This window comes from Alosa pseudoharengus, unplaced genomic scaffold (genome assembly GCF_046254945.1).
Source record: "Alosa pseudoharengus isolate Yale_2024_CS ecotype anadromous, Long Island Sound unplaced genomic scaffold, YU_APseudo_1.1 YU_APseudo_1.1_scf_4, whole genome shotgun sequence".
NCBI lineage: Eukaryota > Metazoa > Chordata > Actinopteri > Clupeiformes > Clupeidae > Alosa > Alosa pseudoharengus.
Window position 1 is genome coordinate 32,527,450 of NW_027468774.1, and position 17,805 is coordinate 32,545,254.

The 17,805-nt window shown below is 43.6% G+C and overlaps 3 protein-coding genes across 3 annotated transcripts; 2 read left to right on the top strand and 1 right to left on the bottom strand.

Moving 5' to 3' along the window:
- Window positions 1–169: 169 nt before the first annotated feature.
- On the bottom strand, window positions 170–2,033 carry LOC143102906 (peroxisomal carnitine O-octanoyltransferase-like). Its single transcript, XM_076266700.1, has 2 exons — window positions 1,587–2,033; window positions 170–646 (listed from the first exon to the last, which is right to left on the bottom strand). The coding sequence occupies exons 1-2, from the start codon at window positions 2,031–2,033 to the stop codon at window positions 170–172; spliced, it is 924 nt and encodes a 307-aa protein (XP_076122815.1).
- A 4,099-nt stretch (window positions 2,034–6,132) lies between these two features.
- Window positions 6,133–10,793, top strand: LOC143102373 (mitochondrial ribosome and complex I assembly factor AltMIEF1-like). The gene is made up of 3 exons (XM_076265916.1): window positions 6,133–6,224; window positions 7,580–7,868; window positions 10,655–10,793. Exon 2 carries the CDS (start codon window positions 7,627–7,629, stop codon window positions 7,837–7,839), a length of 213 nt encoding a protein of 70 aa, XP_076122031.1. The 5' UTR covers window positions 6,133–6,224; window positions 7,580–7,626; the 3' UTR covers window positions 7,840–7,868; window positions 10,655–10,793.
- mief1 (mitochondrial elongation factor 1) lies at window positions 10,672–17,140 on the top strand. Its single transcript, XM_076265915.1, has 4 exons — window positions 10,672–10,818; window positions 11,353–11,533; window positions 12,482–12,738; window positions 13,344–17,140. The coding sequence occupies exons 1-4, from the start codon at window positions 10,672–10,674 to the stop codon at window positions 14,181–14,183; spliced, it is 1,425 nt and encodes a 474-aa protein (XP_076122030.1). The 3' UTR covers window positions 14,184–17,140.
- Window positions 17,141–17,805: the final 665 nt, after the last annotated feature.

Sequence of the window (17,805 nt, forward strand, 5' to 3'; positions counted from 1 at the left end):
GTGTGCCTATATGACACAATCTACAATCTGATTTAATATCACAGTATTACTGAAGGAATATGCTGTGATTACTCATCTAAACAGAATCCAAACTTGAGGATTCTAATAAATTAGCAAATCAACAAGGCATCCTCCATGTAACAAGATAATAGCTTTATTTTAAGCCACACTAAAGTGGCTCTGATTTTTCCTCACTGTCTCTCTGTCTCTTTCTGTTAGGGTTCTTAAAAGGGAATCGTTTACCAACCTTGTCATAAAACCTCAAGCAGTTCCAACCTCTGCCCCCAAGTCGGATAGCATTGAGGGTGCTTGCCACGTCAGGTGGTGCTGGCCCATCCTCCAGAGAGACAGCCAGGATGGCACTTTCCATAAGGTCCAGGGATGCCGCGGTGGGCCCTCCTTTCTTCAGGATCCTTTCCCTCACGCTATGCCAGTCTCTACGAGGCTGCGAGGAGAGGGCACAGATGGCTGAGGCATCCTGCTCTGTGCCAGCAGCAGGCAGGTTACTGATGTGTTCTATTTGATCATATATGTCCCCCAGAGACAAGGCGGTGAAAGGACCCTCTGCACTGGGCCTGTGCAGGATCTGTATGGGAAATGCTCCGGCTCGGCTGGTGAGGATGGCATGAACACTGTCTGGGTAGAGCTGGAATGGAAAAGACACACTCAGTTCTGAATTATTGTATATCCCCTTAATGCTAAAAGTAGCTACCTGTATAACCTGTATCACGACGGGGAAAACATCCCTTAAATCTGCTGTAAGCAGTATTTGAGCCCAACAGCCAATCAAATTATACCCCACCCTCTGAGCTCCTGAAGTAATGTGTTGATTAACTGGAATAGTGCATGGATTGATCCAAGCCACTTTGTTTCACATTTACAGAGCCAGGACTGTGTACACATCACAACAGTTCTTTTGAGCGCGCGCGCACACACACACACACACACACAGTTCAGACAGAGGATCATAAGGAGCAACAGAAATTGTTTGATTGTTGTTGATATATTGTTGACTGCTCCTTCAAGTAAACACATCTTATCAGAAGGCATGTGTTTGTGTGTATCAGTGTATTACAAAATAATAACTGAACTGCAGAAATTATTGTTGTGTTGAAGATTAATGCTAATATAGATTAAATGCTGTTAATAATCTTTAAAACAATGAAAGGAGGCTGAACATCATTACTAGTTGTGTTATACAACCTCTTGTAATTTGGTGCACATTATATCTACTTCCAGTCTTTGTCTCTGTCTCTGACTGTCACCCTGTCTATCTCCCCCTCCACTCCAACCCATGACCACAGTTTTGTTGTCCTCCTTGTGGTATTTCACATGAAGACAACACATCTTATAAACAATATCATGCAGTGAACATATGTTGCAGTCTCCCCACCCTCTTTTAGCCCTTATGCTAATCAAAATAGTCGTTTATATGGTTGTTTGGGATTCTTATAGTTAATTAAAATGACACTTCAATCACAATCAAATCGAATCTCACCTTAAACCCGACATGAATATGAAATATGCTATATTTCCCCCTCATGCTATGTAAATCAGTATGCATATGCCCTATCACCAAAGTTCACCTTAATTTCATCCTGTTTCTTTCCAGGAAGTCGGCTGGCAGCAAACACTTCTGACTGCTGCGTACGTTCCATTGGCACATCTCCCTCGACCAGCCAGGGTTCACTGTAGAGCTTGGCCATGGCCCACACCAGTGCTGCTGCCCTCCCCAGTTGAGTGTCATTCTTCCAGGCCTTCGACTGCGGCAGGACTGTGGGGATGGCAGTGGAGGTGGGCAGCGCATCGCCACAGGACAGCAGGCGGCTTTTGAACTGCTCCGTCACCCAGTTCTCTCGACCCGAACCCGCTTCAGACAGCTTCCTCTGGGCCTCCTGGAGGATCTCTCTCTGCTGGGAGAGGGCATTTTTGTACTGCATGTACAGGTCAGGGCTCAGGGTGAGTTGGAGGACCCGGCCTGCTTCCTGCAAGGTTATGTCAAGGTCTGGTATGGGGTAGTCATGTAGCGCCATCCTGTGGAGGGGAGGACCCGAGACACCAACCAAACAAAGTTACCTGGCAAGAGAAGCATAGTGTGTCAATAACAGGATGTCCAGGATTATAACATTGTACTGTGTGCCTGCAACTTCGAAAATCGTATTGATTTATGTAGACTATTGGTTCTACTGTAAGTTTATGTTATGTTTAAATGTCTCAACATAACTCACATGGTAGTGCAGCCTGTGGCTTATTTAGTTTAAAAAGCAACTTACATAATGTGTGTCTTCCTACAGTATGTGCATATACTGAACTCATGGCCAATTTAATTGAACCACAAACAAGTTATGTAACATCAAAGTTGTCCAGAAAAACAAATCTACAGCTCTACTCTTTACCAGCATGAGTATACAGTACCTTGAATACCAAACCAATAAGTCATTTTAATGTCATAAGGCCATCAGAAAAGTATCCATAGGAGAAAACATTAGAACTAGAACTAGAAATGGGACACACAAGCAACATGGGGAACATATTATTCAATCATCAACTGGACCATAATAATGCCATTAAGAGTGTTCTCTCGTGCTGCACGAGTTTCTCTACTTTATTGTTGTGGCTTAAATTCAATCACTTCATTACTGTCCCCTAGAAGAAAAGTCTGTCAGGGCTAACAACAGATCCATTGTGCCACAACGGGAGCTGCGCTGGTGAAATGCCCTCAAGTTCTATCTCAGGAATTTTCTATAGTGAAATATCTCAAAGGTTAATTACTGTTACGATAAACTATTATGTGCCCTGACACACGTGACTTCTGAGGTTGCCGTCAATCCTGATTGTTTTCCCCCTCCCTACCAAAGACTGTAAAAAATACATCCTATGATGACTATAGAATGGTTGTTTGCATTCTGTTGTCATGGGAACTTGTCTCATGGTGCGTGACTGAGTGGTAATTTGATTTGAGCTGATTGGTTGAGGCCTCAGTTTTTCATAATACTTGCTCTTAGACTTTTCTTTTCTTTCTCAAGCACTCTCACCACCAGACCAGGTTAAGGTTCAAGCTGACCACTGACCAGGCAATAGACTATACCCTATAGTTACACTGCACATTTTCAACACTTCACACGCCTACAAAAGTTATCAGCAAACTTAGTTCACACACAATCACATCATAGTTCAGGCAAAATGATACATTCAGTATTTAGTCTTGCCAGATTCTGCCTTCAGACATAAATGAATATTTGTACAGAAATATACAAAATCATAAAATGCACAAATTTTGAACAAAATGCAGAAAACGTGTAATATCAGTGAATGCCAATTTCAATACAGCCATAATCTTAACATGTATTGTTAAGTTATGTATTGACTCTGACCAAACCAATATGACTTAATAAAATACAAAGGTCTCCAGTACGAAATTTAACAAATATAATTCAGGGATTTGAAGAGAAGAAGTCTCATGAATTATGGTGTCTAATCTATGATATTCAACCACCCATGAACAAAAAAAAGTTTCAAATGACGAGGTGAGGAGCAACGGCCAAATAGCACAAGCATCCACTGAATCGTCAAGGTCCATCCACATCAGTTACGCTAACAATGCGCTGAAGTATTTTCAGTCTGACTAGAGCACATAAAGACTGTGTCTAGAGGTACAGGAATTTTGCTCAATAATGAATTCACAAAACCCGCACAAAATCCATGCCCTGCACATAAAATTGGAAAGTAATCTACAAACTAAAACAAATTCACCTGGCTTGTAGATGTATTTTAGATATCATCCTTCTGAATAAAAGAGAAGAATATAACCCAGCATTGTCTTACCTCAGTCTTTTGCTTGCTCAAAAATAAATGGCAGCACAACGCGGAGCTGGTCGCTGCACAACAAGTTTTGTTGCATTCAACACAAGGGATAGTAGTAATAGGTACCTAGTGACTTCAATTAAGGAATTCAATTTCCTGTCTTGGGGCAGTTGGGTGTGCTCTAAAAATTCTCTCTTCAGTGGAACTGGAGGAAAGTATTTTTGAAGTGACCTTGTAATATAGAGAGGGGGGGAACGTGCCTGATTATACTTAAACGATGACTGGTTGAAGCATGCTGGTGACACGTCACACTTAACCAAGAGTTTGGCTTCTGTGGAAGAAGGACACTGTATATTGGATTATGGCCTATAGTGAACAGTGGTTATAGTGAGTATACTGTAGTTACTAACAAGAGGGAGCTCATCATGTACACAGAAAGAGGGCTTTAGTCTCAAAGATAATGAAGGATCAGGAAACAGGTGTACGGGACACCCATTACAAGATGGTGAGAGACAGATGAGGGGGCAAATATGCAAATTCAGGAGTTTTTTTTTTTTTTTTTTGCCTGGATACTTGAGATTGAGATTTGGAAGACCATGGCTAAAAGGTTTCAGCTCGGGCTTTTTTTGTCCAATTGATGAAAGGTGCTGTCATTTGCAGTTTAAAAAGGTTACTCAAAGTAAAAGTCTGGTCAGATATCCAAGTTTATTCACACAGAATTTTAATTTTGTTAAGGATGTTTTCTTTGGCATGTTGAATTGAGGCAGATTATGAAGGTTAATACTCCATAACAGCAATAGCAGAACAGCAAATTCTGTGGTTAAAAACCTTTTTTCCTGCTTTTATGATTGATTTTGGATAATTATAGGCCTACTGACACTATAGTGTAGGGTAATCTAAAAATACTGAGGCTATGAAAACTGTGGCTTAATGGACTCGTGTGGCATCAAAACTAGCCTACTGTTGTTTCTTTACTGTTCCTATTTTTTTTCTTCCTAGAGAAAAGCCTGTACTACCTATGTAGGCCTACCCCTGTACAATGTGAGTGTATTGTATTACATTATAGCAGAGCCCGTTTACGGAGAGCCGGATCACTCCCTATTAACTCCATTGTACCTGCAATCTGCTGCAGTTCCGCTAGGGGCGATCACGAATAAGTGCAAAAACAATGGGGGTCTATGGAGCTAGACGGCTAAATGCGTCTCTTTCACCTGGTTGTCGTTGAAAAATCGAAGATTGGATTGTGGTTTCTGCAAGATCAATATGGATTATAGGTCAAAAGTTGAATGAACGAGTACTTACGTCCTTTTGATTTCTTACAGGTTGGGTCGTTGTTGCCCACAACACACTAGCTTTCTGCTAATGAATGACGTCATTGACGCATTTGAAAGGCTTTTTAGAACAAATAAGTGACTCAAAAATATAATACTCAGCGGTGTGTATTTTCTCTGCCCCCTCTTTTGCATGCAACATTCAAATTTCTGGGCAAAAAATTATATCACGAGAAAGGTGGATTTGAGGGGTAAAGCTCCATAGACCTCAATTCATTCTGCACTTATTCATGAGCGCCCTCATGTGGAACCAGAACAGTAACTGCAACCAGTTCAGAAACCGGAAGTTTCCCGAGAGTGGTGGTTCTCCCCTTATTAGACATTCTCTGATTATAGGCACAAATCTGGCTAAACGTAATGCATGCTGGACCTTTGCACAATGTAAACAAGCATTGTGTTAATGGCTCCCACACACAGCTGCATTCCGTCAATGCATGCCAGTGGGTGTTCCCGACGGTAGCTATGCAAATGACTTGAAGTAAAACCGTAATGTGATTGGTTGGTGCCGTCCGTAGATTGGCTTGATTGGCCGGTGCCGTCTGTCGGTGCAGCAACAGCTGAACTCCTCAACGCGAGCGGCGGGAGAAACGCGACGCGACGGACCCACAATTCAGTTCGGCAACGGATCACGTGAGCCCATGTAAAGTGAACTGGATGCGTCTCCAGCAACGCGAAGCACGCAACTGTGTGTGGGAGCCGTAAGTACAGCATGCATCATGTTCAGCCAGCAGCCCAGTCTCATTCGACAGACGAGCAGGTTGCACGTAGTACCAGCTAGGTTCCTCAGAAGGTGCGACCATAGACACTAGTAAAGCGTGCAACAGGCAAATCGCTATCGGCTATTACCAGAACATGTCTAAACGGGCTCTGCTATTACCATAGGGCAGGCCATTGCCAGCCAGATCTGCGCAGCGCTCCATGTACTCGAATGAGCCCAATAAAAACACCGGATGTGATCTGTGCTCTGCGAAAATCAGGCCGCCATCATCTTCCGGTCTGAGTCTTCTTATGACCCCGGTGTGAGGGAGAGCCTTATTTTTGTGGAACAGTAACAGTGCAAGGACATTTTCTTTAAGGTGTTTCTTAAACGTACGTATCAGTATGTATAGCATTGCATCTGCGGAACTGTAATTCCTTAAATCTGGTGGTTGATGTATGTATATTCATTTAAACTTGAGGTCACTGATGATGCTACGAATGTAGCTTTCAGCTAATGTTAGCTGGCCAACGTCAACGCTGTCTTCCTATCCAACATCGCCAGCCTTGACTAACCAACTGTAGCTGTCTTTTCTACCAGTGTTCGTGGGTCACCCCACGTAAGCTTGCAGTAGTTGTTATTTACCATCTATAGCTACACGGCATGATAATCAGAAAACACCGCAAGCTAATTCGCATAGCTACGTATGGTTTGTCAGACACAGGAGTCAGAGAATTCTGATTAGCCAGACGCTCACACCACTATTTTCAAGCTTGCGTGCTAGCTCTGTAATTTCTGAATACCATTAACTTGTTTGTTGCGGTCATCCTCGGTCTCCTCTGGTAACATTAGTTAGTGTCTGGCACTGGCACGCCTTGACGTTACTCAACCAGTCGCTGGGCCTAAAATCTTGGAGTCCAAGATTGATTATTAGTTTGCTTTTTGAGCTGAGTTAGATAACGACAGCTTCATATTGATACTTATATCAATATTTGATATTTACGACATGGTGAAAGTGAAAGCGTTTTAAAGTTCTAGTTATTTTGGACTGGCACCAGAGGTCCCTCATACAGACTAACTAATGGCTTTAGCAATGCTAGGCAAAATTGGGAAGTCACCTATTTCTCAGCATTGACAAGCTCAGCTATTCGAGTTGTTGCAAAACTGTGGCTACTGATAGCTGGGTTATGTCATCTGTCAATCCACCTCAGTCTTTCTTTCATCATGGTAGTTTGCTGTTGCCATAGGCTAAACCATTTGCTCTCTATGGTTTTCTGTTCTGGTGCAGTTTGGTGGGGCTGTGTTGTTAAAAGTTATTCTATCACTGAGGAAACCACAAAAATATCAGCAGAGTCCATCACTTTATGGCATTCATGTATTCATGTTTTTGACATAAAGAATAATTATGCCTGTAATCTGCCAGCAGTCAGCCTTATATTAAATCTTAATTTCACATGTTGTCATGCACTTTTCATTACGTATGTACATTGAATTTGAGTCTAAATGGATTGGATGAGTTATTCTGGAGCTTATTTGTATGTGTCCAGTATGGCTTAATGATATGACCTATGACTTCCTTTAGTGAGTTGTAGTCCTTCATTATGATGTATTCTCATATTTATCAAAAATCTGAGATTTCTCTTTGTCAGATAGTATGCTTCAACTAAACTTTCTCCAATCATCATTTCTCACTCCCATATGTCGTCTCACCCCCTCCTCTCCCTGTCTCCCTCCATCTGTGCATCAGGGGCCTGCGTGTGTGTGTCTGTGGGCCGTGCCGTAGCGTTGTCCCTGATGGGCGGCTGGTCTCGCAGTGCCGTGCTGGAGCTGTACAGAGCGCTGCTGCGCGCAGGGCGCCACTTGCAGTACACTGACCGCAACTACTACCGCCGCGCCGTGGCCCGTGAGTTCCGCCGTTGCCAAGCGCTGTCCGCCCCACAGGAGAAGGAGGACGCGCTGAAGAGGGGCCAGTTCTTCCTCAACAGCCGTCTGGGGGGGCTGGTGTAAAGAGAGAGGGGGGGCCAGTGCGTGACCAGGTAGGCATGGTCAATTATTATTCACCCTTTGTTCCTTTTATCACTTCACCTATTTAGGGAACAGTTTGTCCAAAGGAACGTAAAGTATAAAACAGATCTTTTTGTACATACTGTGTGTGTTTGTGTGTGTGTGTGTTTGTGTGTGTGTTTGTGTGTGTGTTTGTGTGTGTGTTTGTGTGTGTGTGTGTGTGTGTGTGCTCTTTGATTAATGAAGCCATTACTGTTGTGTCGGCACCATGCTTTCCAAGTTGGACTTGGAGTTGATAGCACTCTGATCTACTGGTGGAGCTATACGTTTTTCATTTTGTCAGTGTCTAAGTTCTCTGTGCGGTTCATTAGTTTGGGCTTGGGATCGTTGATTTGTGGATCATATGCATTTGTGGACTTCATAAAACAGTAGATGGAATGGTCACATCATGCTCTACCAATTTGAGTTACAGTTTGAGTTGTGAATCTTTGTAGTGCATAAAAGGACTGTATGTAAAATGGACTAGCAGTCAGTTAGTGTGCTAAATTACTTCAGACTCCCCACCCCAAGAAGATTGGTAGCAGTGTTTTATGTTTTATGTTTACCTTAGGTCTGCTTATGGCAAAAATCATAATCGATTATTTGGTCAATATGGAGATAACGATTATTTAACACATTTTGTAAAGGTAAATATACAACAGTTACCACTGTAAAGCTAAGGGTGTGCTCGACAAAATGTTGTTACAAAACAGAATACTGCAGAAATGATCATTCTACCTCAATTTTGTTGTTTTCATAATCGTTGGAAATCATAAATGAAATTGACATTTCATTTTTATGATGGAAAGATATTATAAGTTACCATTAGTGTCTCCATGAACATCAGTTGAGGAATAACATATTACTGGCTGATAGTCTAACTAACCAATGAGCACGTTTTCATGCCAGGAATAAACCGGTTTGAATCAGTTTATTGTATATTATTCCTATTATTATAGATGTCAATATTCCGTTTAAAATAGGCATATGCCAGGGTGTTCAAACAGTGTTAGTAAGCCGAATATGGCCTTTTTCGGTTTATTTCAATCAGAATAAGGTGTTTACAAGACAAACGCATATTCGGTTTATTCCCAATAAACTGATTTGAAACTGTTTATTGGCTGCATGGAACCACACTCAGTGTTTATCGATGGATTTGCTACTGAGCTACTTATTGGTACAAGATAGCCATACATACTCAGGCCAATACAACACACTGAACAACTTAAAAACTTCACTTGAGCTTTGGCATTTAGAACCTATAGAATGACAACAGTGGTTAATGACCCCACCCTGTTGAGTAAGCACTGCAAGGTGTGGGGTTTTGTTGTTATATTATTCTTGTCTGAAGGAACTTATCTGTCACCCTTCCATGTGAAAGGCTTATTTTTCAAGTTTGTAAGAATGGGGCTCTTGCTCAACTTCACTCATAAGGTTCCTGGGTAAAGTGGGTATTAAGAAAGATTGTAAATTCAGCAACACTTGTAAAAATACACTATGACAGATGTTTTATCCAGTACAATGACATTCATCAGGACTACCGATCAGCTTTTTTTCTGGAGATTCCTATACATTTTTTCTCACAGCAACACCTCTGTTGATGGTCTTATTTGTCTTATCATGTAAACAGTAATACAGTAAACAGTAAAATGCAGTGCTCCTTTCCCAAGCGCTCAGAAAACCTAAGTAAAAAGTTAAACTCTAATTTCAGTCTAAGAAGCTTAAAGCAGTGTGTTGCCCAGAGCTTGGTAGAGATGACGACATTAGCGAAATATAGACTTAGGGCCCGTCCCAATACCTCCCCTACCCCTAGATTTTTGCCCTAACCCTCGTTTTTGCGCGTGCACGTGTAGGGCTAGGGTGTCCCATTACTATAGGGAGCAAGGGGAAGTGCTATTTTGCCCTTAAAATCAACCCTCAAAACATAGCCAGGACCGATGCAGGCTTAAAACGAAGTGGGAGATGAAATTACCCTGGATACCGTGCGAGCTCAGAGAGCCGGCCAAATTTATCATATATTTTCGCAAATAAGCATATTAAAATTTCGGAATATGTTGGAATATGTTAGCTGGATGCACATCTGATGGACTGTTGAGTTTTGAACACTAATGTTAGAAAATATCTCACGAAGCTATCTGACGATGTTCATGATATCTGCTGAGTGCTTTGAGAGAGTCTGCCCATTAAATAACGTTATATATCTGATCTGGGTAGTTTCGTCAATATTTAAGGTGGGTGTTCTGGCGTTCACATGAACACGAATATCTTTGTTGATTAACTAGACGTAGATAAACCAGCACAGCCCACACAACAACGACCGCTGGAATGGGCATGTTCCTGAATGAAAATAGTAGCAGGCTACTACCGGTAGACACGTCGGCGCTGCGCGTGACGTAGGTGAGCACGTTCGCTACGCTAATTTGCATTTAGCGGTGTCCCAATTTATAGGGAAAGATCTTCACCTCCACTTCCCTTGTCAAGGGGGCTTTAATGTTGAGGGCAATCAAAACCAAGTGGAAGTTTTAAGGGGGGAGAAATGGGACGGGCCCTTAGTGTTAATTAACTTTCTTCTTTAAACTACTCTTGGTTTTATCTGGTTGACCGCCTTAACTATATGTCGTCATCCATTGATGACTGATATCTATCACTGGCTTAATCTTTCCCTTAATCTTTTCCCTTTTGCTCTGCCTCATTCTCTCTCATACTTCTCCCCCTCGCTCTCTCTTACCACTTTCTTTTATTTTCTTTCTATCAATCTATCTTTCTATTTTTCACGTAGAGAGGGGTGAGTAAGGTATGGCAGGAGTGAACGGGGATCGGAAAGGCAAGAAAGATGACAATGGCCTGGGCACTGCCATCGACTTTGTCCTCTCCAATGCTAAGCTGGTGCTCGGAGTGGGCGGGGCAGCCATGTTGGGCATTGCAACGCTGGCAGTCAAACGAGTGAGTGCCCCCTCCCCACACCAGTGCACACAACATTACATGGCACAACACAACATTCTTAAACTGCCATGCCCGGTTATCTGGATTATTTAATTCAATTTAATCTTTATTTCAGACTCACAGGAGGGTCCCCAGCTTATAAGACAATTACATAAATAGAGTAAAATAAAATAATAATTTCATAGCACTAGTAAAAGTGAAACATACATGATCAATGTATCAAACAATCAATCAATCAATGTTCAGTATAGCTTCTCCTGCCAGTGTTTCATTATCCAAGTCATTTTACGCAACAGGGTTGACCCAAAGTTCTTTACAAATGATTACCTATGAATAATAGCAAAATACCAAATAATAATACAACAGAGTACAAAATGCCTACATAAGAAATAAAATACATAGTACATAAAATAATAATAAAGCAGTGGTAATAATAATAAAAACACCAAACACATGTATGTATACCCCTCCTCCATCTTCTTGTTCCTGTTGTAAAACCCGTCCCCCCACCCTTGGCTTCTGCTCCCTCTGCAGATGTATGACCGGGCCATCAGTGCCCCATCCAGCCCCACGAAGCTGGAGCCGTCGGGGAAACGCAGCTGGGAGGAGCCCAGCTGGCTGGGGTCCTCTCCACGCACCCTCAACCGCGACATGAAGTCCACGGTCAGCCGCTCGCTGCAGACGCTGCCCACCTCTGCCAACTCCTTTGAGCCAGGTGAGCTTCTAGGCGAACCAGGGGAAGGTCATAGGTGAGCTGCCAGGCAGGTGAACCAGGTGGATGACCGCTGCATAATCATATCAGCTTGATATTGTTTTTGACATCTGAATGGGTGGTGTAATGGGTGATTGTCTTGTCACTGACAGGGGGATGGCTGTACTACCTCTATGGTGGGTGATCCTTTGACTATTTTCTGGTTGCTATAGAAATAGCCCTTTTTTTTGTAGTATCCTCACCATTGTAAGCATCTGAAGTAGCCTCAATCCCACAGACTTTGGTTTGAGCACTTATGGTAGTATGTTTATTATAGCTTATCTTTAATAGTGTCCTCATGTGATAGTTTGTAGTTTGTTCATGTATTTAAATTGAACAGCAGAAGCTGATGTAGTGGTCTTCCTTTAATAGTATTGAACAAGCTTAGAAAGTACCCTTTGGCTTCATTCCAGTAGACAAGTATTAGTTGTATTAATGAGACTTAGACAAGTTTTTGGCCTCGCCTTACTAATTGTGAAACATGTTTACTACGGCCGTTGTCCTGTGGTTTTTAACTTCATTTGACATTTGATGTGGCTGTGTGACTGACTAATGTCATCCCAAGAGCAGGTGTGTGTGTGTGTGTGTGTGTGTGAGAGAGAGAAAGTGAGTTCACTGCAGTTTACTGGTTAATGCAACAGTCTGTTATCATGACCTAGAATAGGTGATGGCCTAGCTGATCTCAGAATGGCCTCCAAGGTTTGATCATAATTAGCTACTAAATAAAGGCCAGTAACATCAACTGTTTCTTCTCTCTGAATTCTACTCCAAGATTAACATGCTGGTGTAGCGAAGGTGTTGATCATTCCTCAATGTCTCAGTTACCAATGTACTTTGTACATAATATGACTTCCTGTCCTCTGTTCCCCTCCCACACCTGCATGGTTCCTCTCACCATCCCGCGGTGTCCAGACCTGATGCGTCGTGCTGCGGGTCGCAATGCCCATGAGCAGGTGGGCCTGGCGCGGGCACGGATGCGACTCTCGCTGCAGGAGCACCTGTGGGCGTTCTTCCGCGAGCGCGTGGCCATCCCCGCCGAGGAGCAGGCCGTGGCTCGCCGCGCCGCACTGGACATCTGCTCCGAGCTCCGCGTCTTCCTGCACGCCAAGCTGCCCGACATGCCGCTCCGCGAGATGTACCTGAGCGGCAGCCTCTACGACGACCTCCAGGTGAGTCTGTGGAGATTGGGGCACGCCAGGAGAGGGCTGGTGACCACACGCTGAAGAGGAAGTGTTGAATTCACTCACTACGTCTGTTTTGTTCACAGGAAACTCCAATATGATCAAAAATGTAATTACAATACACTGGAATTGCGATTTTGCATTGTAGCCAGCCACTCCCATGTAGAATTGTAGAAACAAAATATTGTTCTCACTTTTGTGTCCGTCCACTTCTGTGTCCCACTGCTATTGCTACTATGCTGTTTTGAACTTTATGCTTCTCTTTTACGCTGCGGACTGCGGTTACATTTGGAGATTTCTGTAAATGGAGCCGTTTATTTCCATTACATTGTTTGGTAGATATGTAGCCATAACCTGTCAGTACTGTAGAGCACCTGTCAAACTCTTACCTGTCTTACCTATCTTCAGTAGCAATGCTTGTATTACTACTATGCTTTTATGAACTCTATGCTTCTCTTTTATGTCATGGTTACATTTGGAGATTTCTGGAGAGTTTAATTTCATTACATTGACTGTTAAGTTCACATTATACCCTTTTTATATGCAGCCCAAACCAGTCCATAGAGCACTTGTCTAATTTTTATCTGTCTCAGGTGGTGACCGCTGACCACGCCCAGCTGATGGTGCCCATGATCCTGGAGAAGAACCTGTGGTCGTCGGTGCCAGGCGAGGACACCATCATGAACGTCCCCGGCTTCTGGCTGGTGCGGCGGGAGAACCTGGAGTACTTCCCCAGGGGCAGCAGCTACTGGGACCGCTGCATGGTGGGCGGCTACCTCTCCCCCAAGAGCGTCCTGGAGGTGTTTGAGAAGCTGGTGGCCGGCACCATCAACTGGCCGGCCATCGGCAGCGTGCTGGACTACGTGATCCGGCCCGTGGTGCCGTCGGAGACGCTGACGCTGGAGGTCCAGTACGAGACGGACCGGCGCCTCTACGTGGACTTCCTGCCGCTGCTGGTGATGGACGACGGCGCGTCGCTCATCGCCAAGCCCCACCGGCTGGCGGCCGAGCGGCACGAGAACCTGTGGCGGCAGAGCTTCCGCGTGGCCGAGACGGCCCGGCTGCGCGCGCTGGACCAGGAGGACGGCGGCTGCCGCTGCGCCTGCCTGAAGGTGGCCAAGGCCGTGTGCAAGCTCAACCCGGCGCTGGGCAGGCTCAACGCCAGCCAGCTGACCAACGCGCTGCTGCTGCTGAGCGAGCACGAGGGCGACTGGACGCAGGAGGCGCTGGCCGACCGCTTCATCAGCCTGCTGCGCTCGCTGGTGGGACACCTGGAGGCCGGCCGGCTGCCCTGCGCTCTCTACCCCCGGGTCAACCTCTTCTGCGAGCTCACGCCCCTGGAAGTGGACGAGCTGGGCTACACGCTCTACTGTGCCCTCTCCGACCCCGAGAGCCTGCTTAGGACTGGCCTACAGGAGACTGACCAACCATAGCATGGCGTCTGAGGTGCTGCTGGTGCGTACGTCTGTTGCCATGGAAACGGGCCGTGAAGGTGCCAGCCTTAAAGCTTAAAAACATCGGACTCATTTACTCTGTGGTTGGCTTGCGCCCTGGTACAGCTCACTCTAAAAGCAGCCATCTGCAGTAAGAGAGAGGCAGCATCTGTGTAAAGCCCATGTAAATGTCTATGGGAGTCATCACAGTGCCCTCTTGTGTATTCTAAAGGTAATGCAATAGAATCATACTCTCTTGTAAGAACCATATAAAAGAATAAAATGCCCCTCAGCCAACTGAGAAAGTAGCAGAGGCCCCTTTGTGTCCACAGAAAACACCGTTCTGAGGCTAATCAGAATCTCATGGACCACTTTTTCTTTTCTACATGTGTCACCATCTATATTTTGTACTGATGTTTTAAAGATCTGCAGTAGAAGCAATCACAGCTAAACCATGCAATGAGAGACTATGGGGGACACGCTGCCTAATTTGTATGACCTCTTGACTTCCTTGCGCCCTCATATCAGTTACACACACACACACACACACACACGGCAGACACACACTGTGATGAGTGAGTGTTTTGTGCACTGTTTCTGTCAGAGCTACTGGAGATGTTAAGCACTATGTGAGATCAAATATTTAATCTATGGCAAATTCCTAATTGATTGGTGGGTGTGAGTTTGCTGCACGGCAGATGGGGCTCTCGTATTCTAGCAGTGGTCTACAGTGGGTCGAACAAGCTCATGTTTTGGTATGTCTTTCTGGTCCTGCATGGGCTTAGAAGAGATGCTATTTTAAACTGTTCCATGTTTTGTCCGTGTCTTTCAAAGCGCGTCAGCGCCTATATGAGATGACAGTGGAAGCTGCATGGATATGAACGATGTTGTCACCGTTCTCACGTGACAGGCTGCCTTCTCTCTTACCCACAGGCGTTTGATTAGTCAAATTCCTTTCGGTGACCCGGGAGGCTCAAGAAGTCAGGAGGAGAGGACTTGCTTGTTTACAAGCTCTGAGACGGGTCCTTGTTTCCCAGAAAGGGAACTAGTGTTGAGTGTCAGTGGGCTTTTGGGTCGGACTCAGGCTCTTTAGCCTGGTCTTTCTGTTGGCCTGAACCACCACAGCTGTCTAATGACTTGATTTTTTTTTTCTGTTTCTTTGCTTTTTTTTGTCCAATTTTTTTCCTCCCTTTTTTTTCTGAAGTCATCGTTTTAGAGCTCGTCTCTTAAAATGAATAAACTGATGTTGATTACACCAGTCTCTTGACATTCTTGAGGGCAGAGGCATCACCTCACACTCTCTCATTACTCAGTGTTCTACATTATGTAGCACTTTGTAGCTTGTATTCATCTTTACTTTTTCCTTTCTTTTTTATATACTAGTGTGCAGAATTGCCCTGTTTTACTTTTTTTAATATCAAATGTTTCTCAAAGATTATAACACCCAACAGAATGCAAGTTGCTTTCCTTTTACCTGCAACGGGACAAAAGATTTGCAGTAGCAAACAGCCTTTTCTCCTTTATTGCATCAAAACTGAATAAGAAAATTGAGTGAGTGATCGGTCCCAAGCTCCCCCTAATCTCTAAACAGCAAGTCATTTTTTACGACCCTCCGTCTAATCAGATTTGTGGAGAATGTGAGATGACAATGTGACACTGGCGCCCTTTCCCTGGTCGGGTGATAAGAACGCCTTGTGAGTTGGATGTGAATCATTAGGATCATGTGAGTTTACAGGGCATGGGGGAAGAAGCTGCCTCTAGCTTTTCTGCTGGATTGTGTAGAGGTCACTGAAGAGTAACATTGCAAACAAACGTAGATCTCTTCCGTGCGTAAAAACAAGCAGACAACTTTTCATTTGTCCGCTGATGTCCGTTTCTTTTCTTTCTTCGAATAACTTACTTGTGGTTCAGCGTATGTAAAATGTTTTGTCTTGCATATGTCAGGGGTTACGGGAAGGCTAGGGTCTGAACTTAGGGACTTTGTTGTGCATCTGTAAACATGCCAAGAAAGAACTGAAGTGCATACTACAAAACAAGATAGTATGTCGATCCTAAAGCCTAAGTTGTGTTAATTGACAAGCCAAGACAAAAGTTTGTGGCTATTGCCTTGTTGCTGGCCATTTTCTTTACAGATTATAGCAAACAATTGACAATTTTTACACAAAAAAAAACAGGAATGTCTGTCTGTGAAATGAACACATTTCAGGCTTTATGCTGAACATACTATCTCACATATCTCACTTCCTAGTATACCTCCCTGGGTACTGATATTATCATCCCTGCTCTGTCACACATTGACACTAAAAAAGACAGTTTATATATTTGTCTTCCTTCTCTGGTTATGCATGGGAAATAATCATTACAGACGTGACTGGGTCTGATTTGTTTCAGCTGGAATCCTCATGCTCAGAATTGTCACAAGACTAACTGCTTTGTCCACTTTTTGTATTTAGCCTTTGTTCAGTAGCAGAATGTTTGCATTCAGTGTAGAACCTGTGTGGTAGAACCACTCTGTTACTCCTCCTTTATGCTTTAGAACAAAAAGAACTCAGTTGCCTTCCATTCGTGACCTCATTTGCCCACAAGCATTGTGTTGAACACCTGAAAAGGAATACAGCTTTTTTTTTCTTTTATTATGAAAACAAAAGCCACTTCTCACAGTGGCCCTTCAGGACCAGGTTTCTGTTATGGAGATGTTGCACATCAGGGGTGGTAGATAGATTTTTGGATGAACTAAATGGTTTATGAGCCACCTAAGACAAGGGTTGCCTTAGTGCAGGGTGCTGGGACATTTCTCTCGATATACTCCAGTAGTCAGCCATTTCAGATAAGGTGTGTGGGATCTGCTTTTTGCCATAGAAAAAAAAAAACACAATAAAACAGTAATACAGATGTACATGATGTGTGTGAGGAGTTTTAGTATTTTTGTATTTATTGTATACTTGTAACCAAAAACATGACTCACTGAGTAAGAACAGTCCTGTGAGAAACTACTATGTCTTTATGTGCTAACGAGTTAAAGCCTCATGTGCATGTACATAGTGCACACTGGGACACATAGTCAGCAGGGGGGTTGTCTGTTAATAGAAGAAGAGTGCCCATAATGTGTATGTGTGTGAGTTACAGGAAGCCTTTTGTCTCTTGTGAGCTACAGTGTGTGGCAGTATTGTGTACAGGTTACTCTACGTTTTAAAGGTGCAGGAAGTCGTTTTTGTTGGCCAAAAATGAAAATGCTTCTAGACTCTTGATGTAACTTTGACAGCATGATGAAGTGTTCCCTAATATTATTGTGCACTTTAAACATTTTGTTTCGATTCCAGCCCTATTCTGTTCTTTTAATTTCCAGACCATTAAAAAAATCGTACAAAAGAATAATGTACTTCAGAGATTAAGAGATTAGTCATTACTGTGGGTGTAGAAGCTTTTTCAACAATACAAAAGCCACTGACTGCACCTTTGACCAACGTTCATTTCTCTTGCATTTATCTGGCCCAAAGCAAGGCATCTACCTCTGCCTGGTGCATCTTAGCGTGGCCAAGGACATGCATGCAATGTGTCTGTTGTCTTACTTTCTGATGTTTTTGGGGGTTTTATTTGTACATCTTTTTTTTGTTGTTTTTGA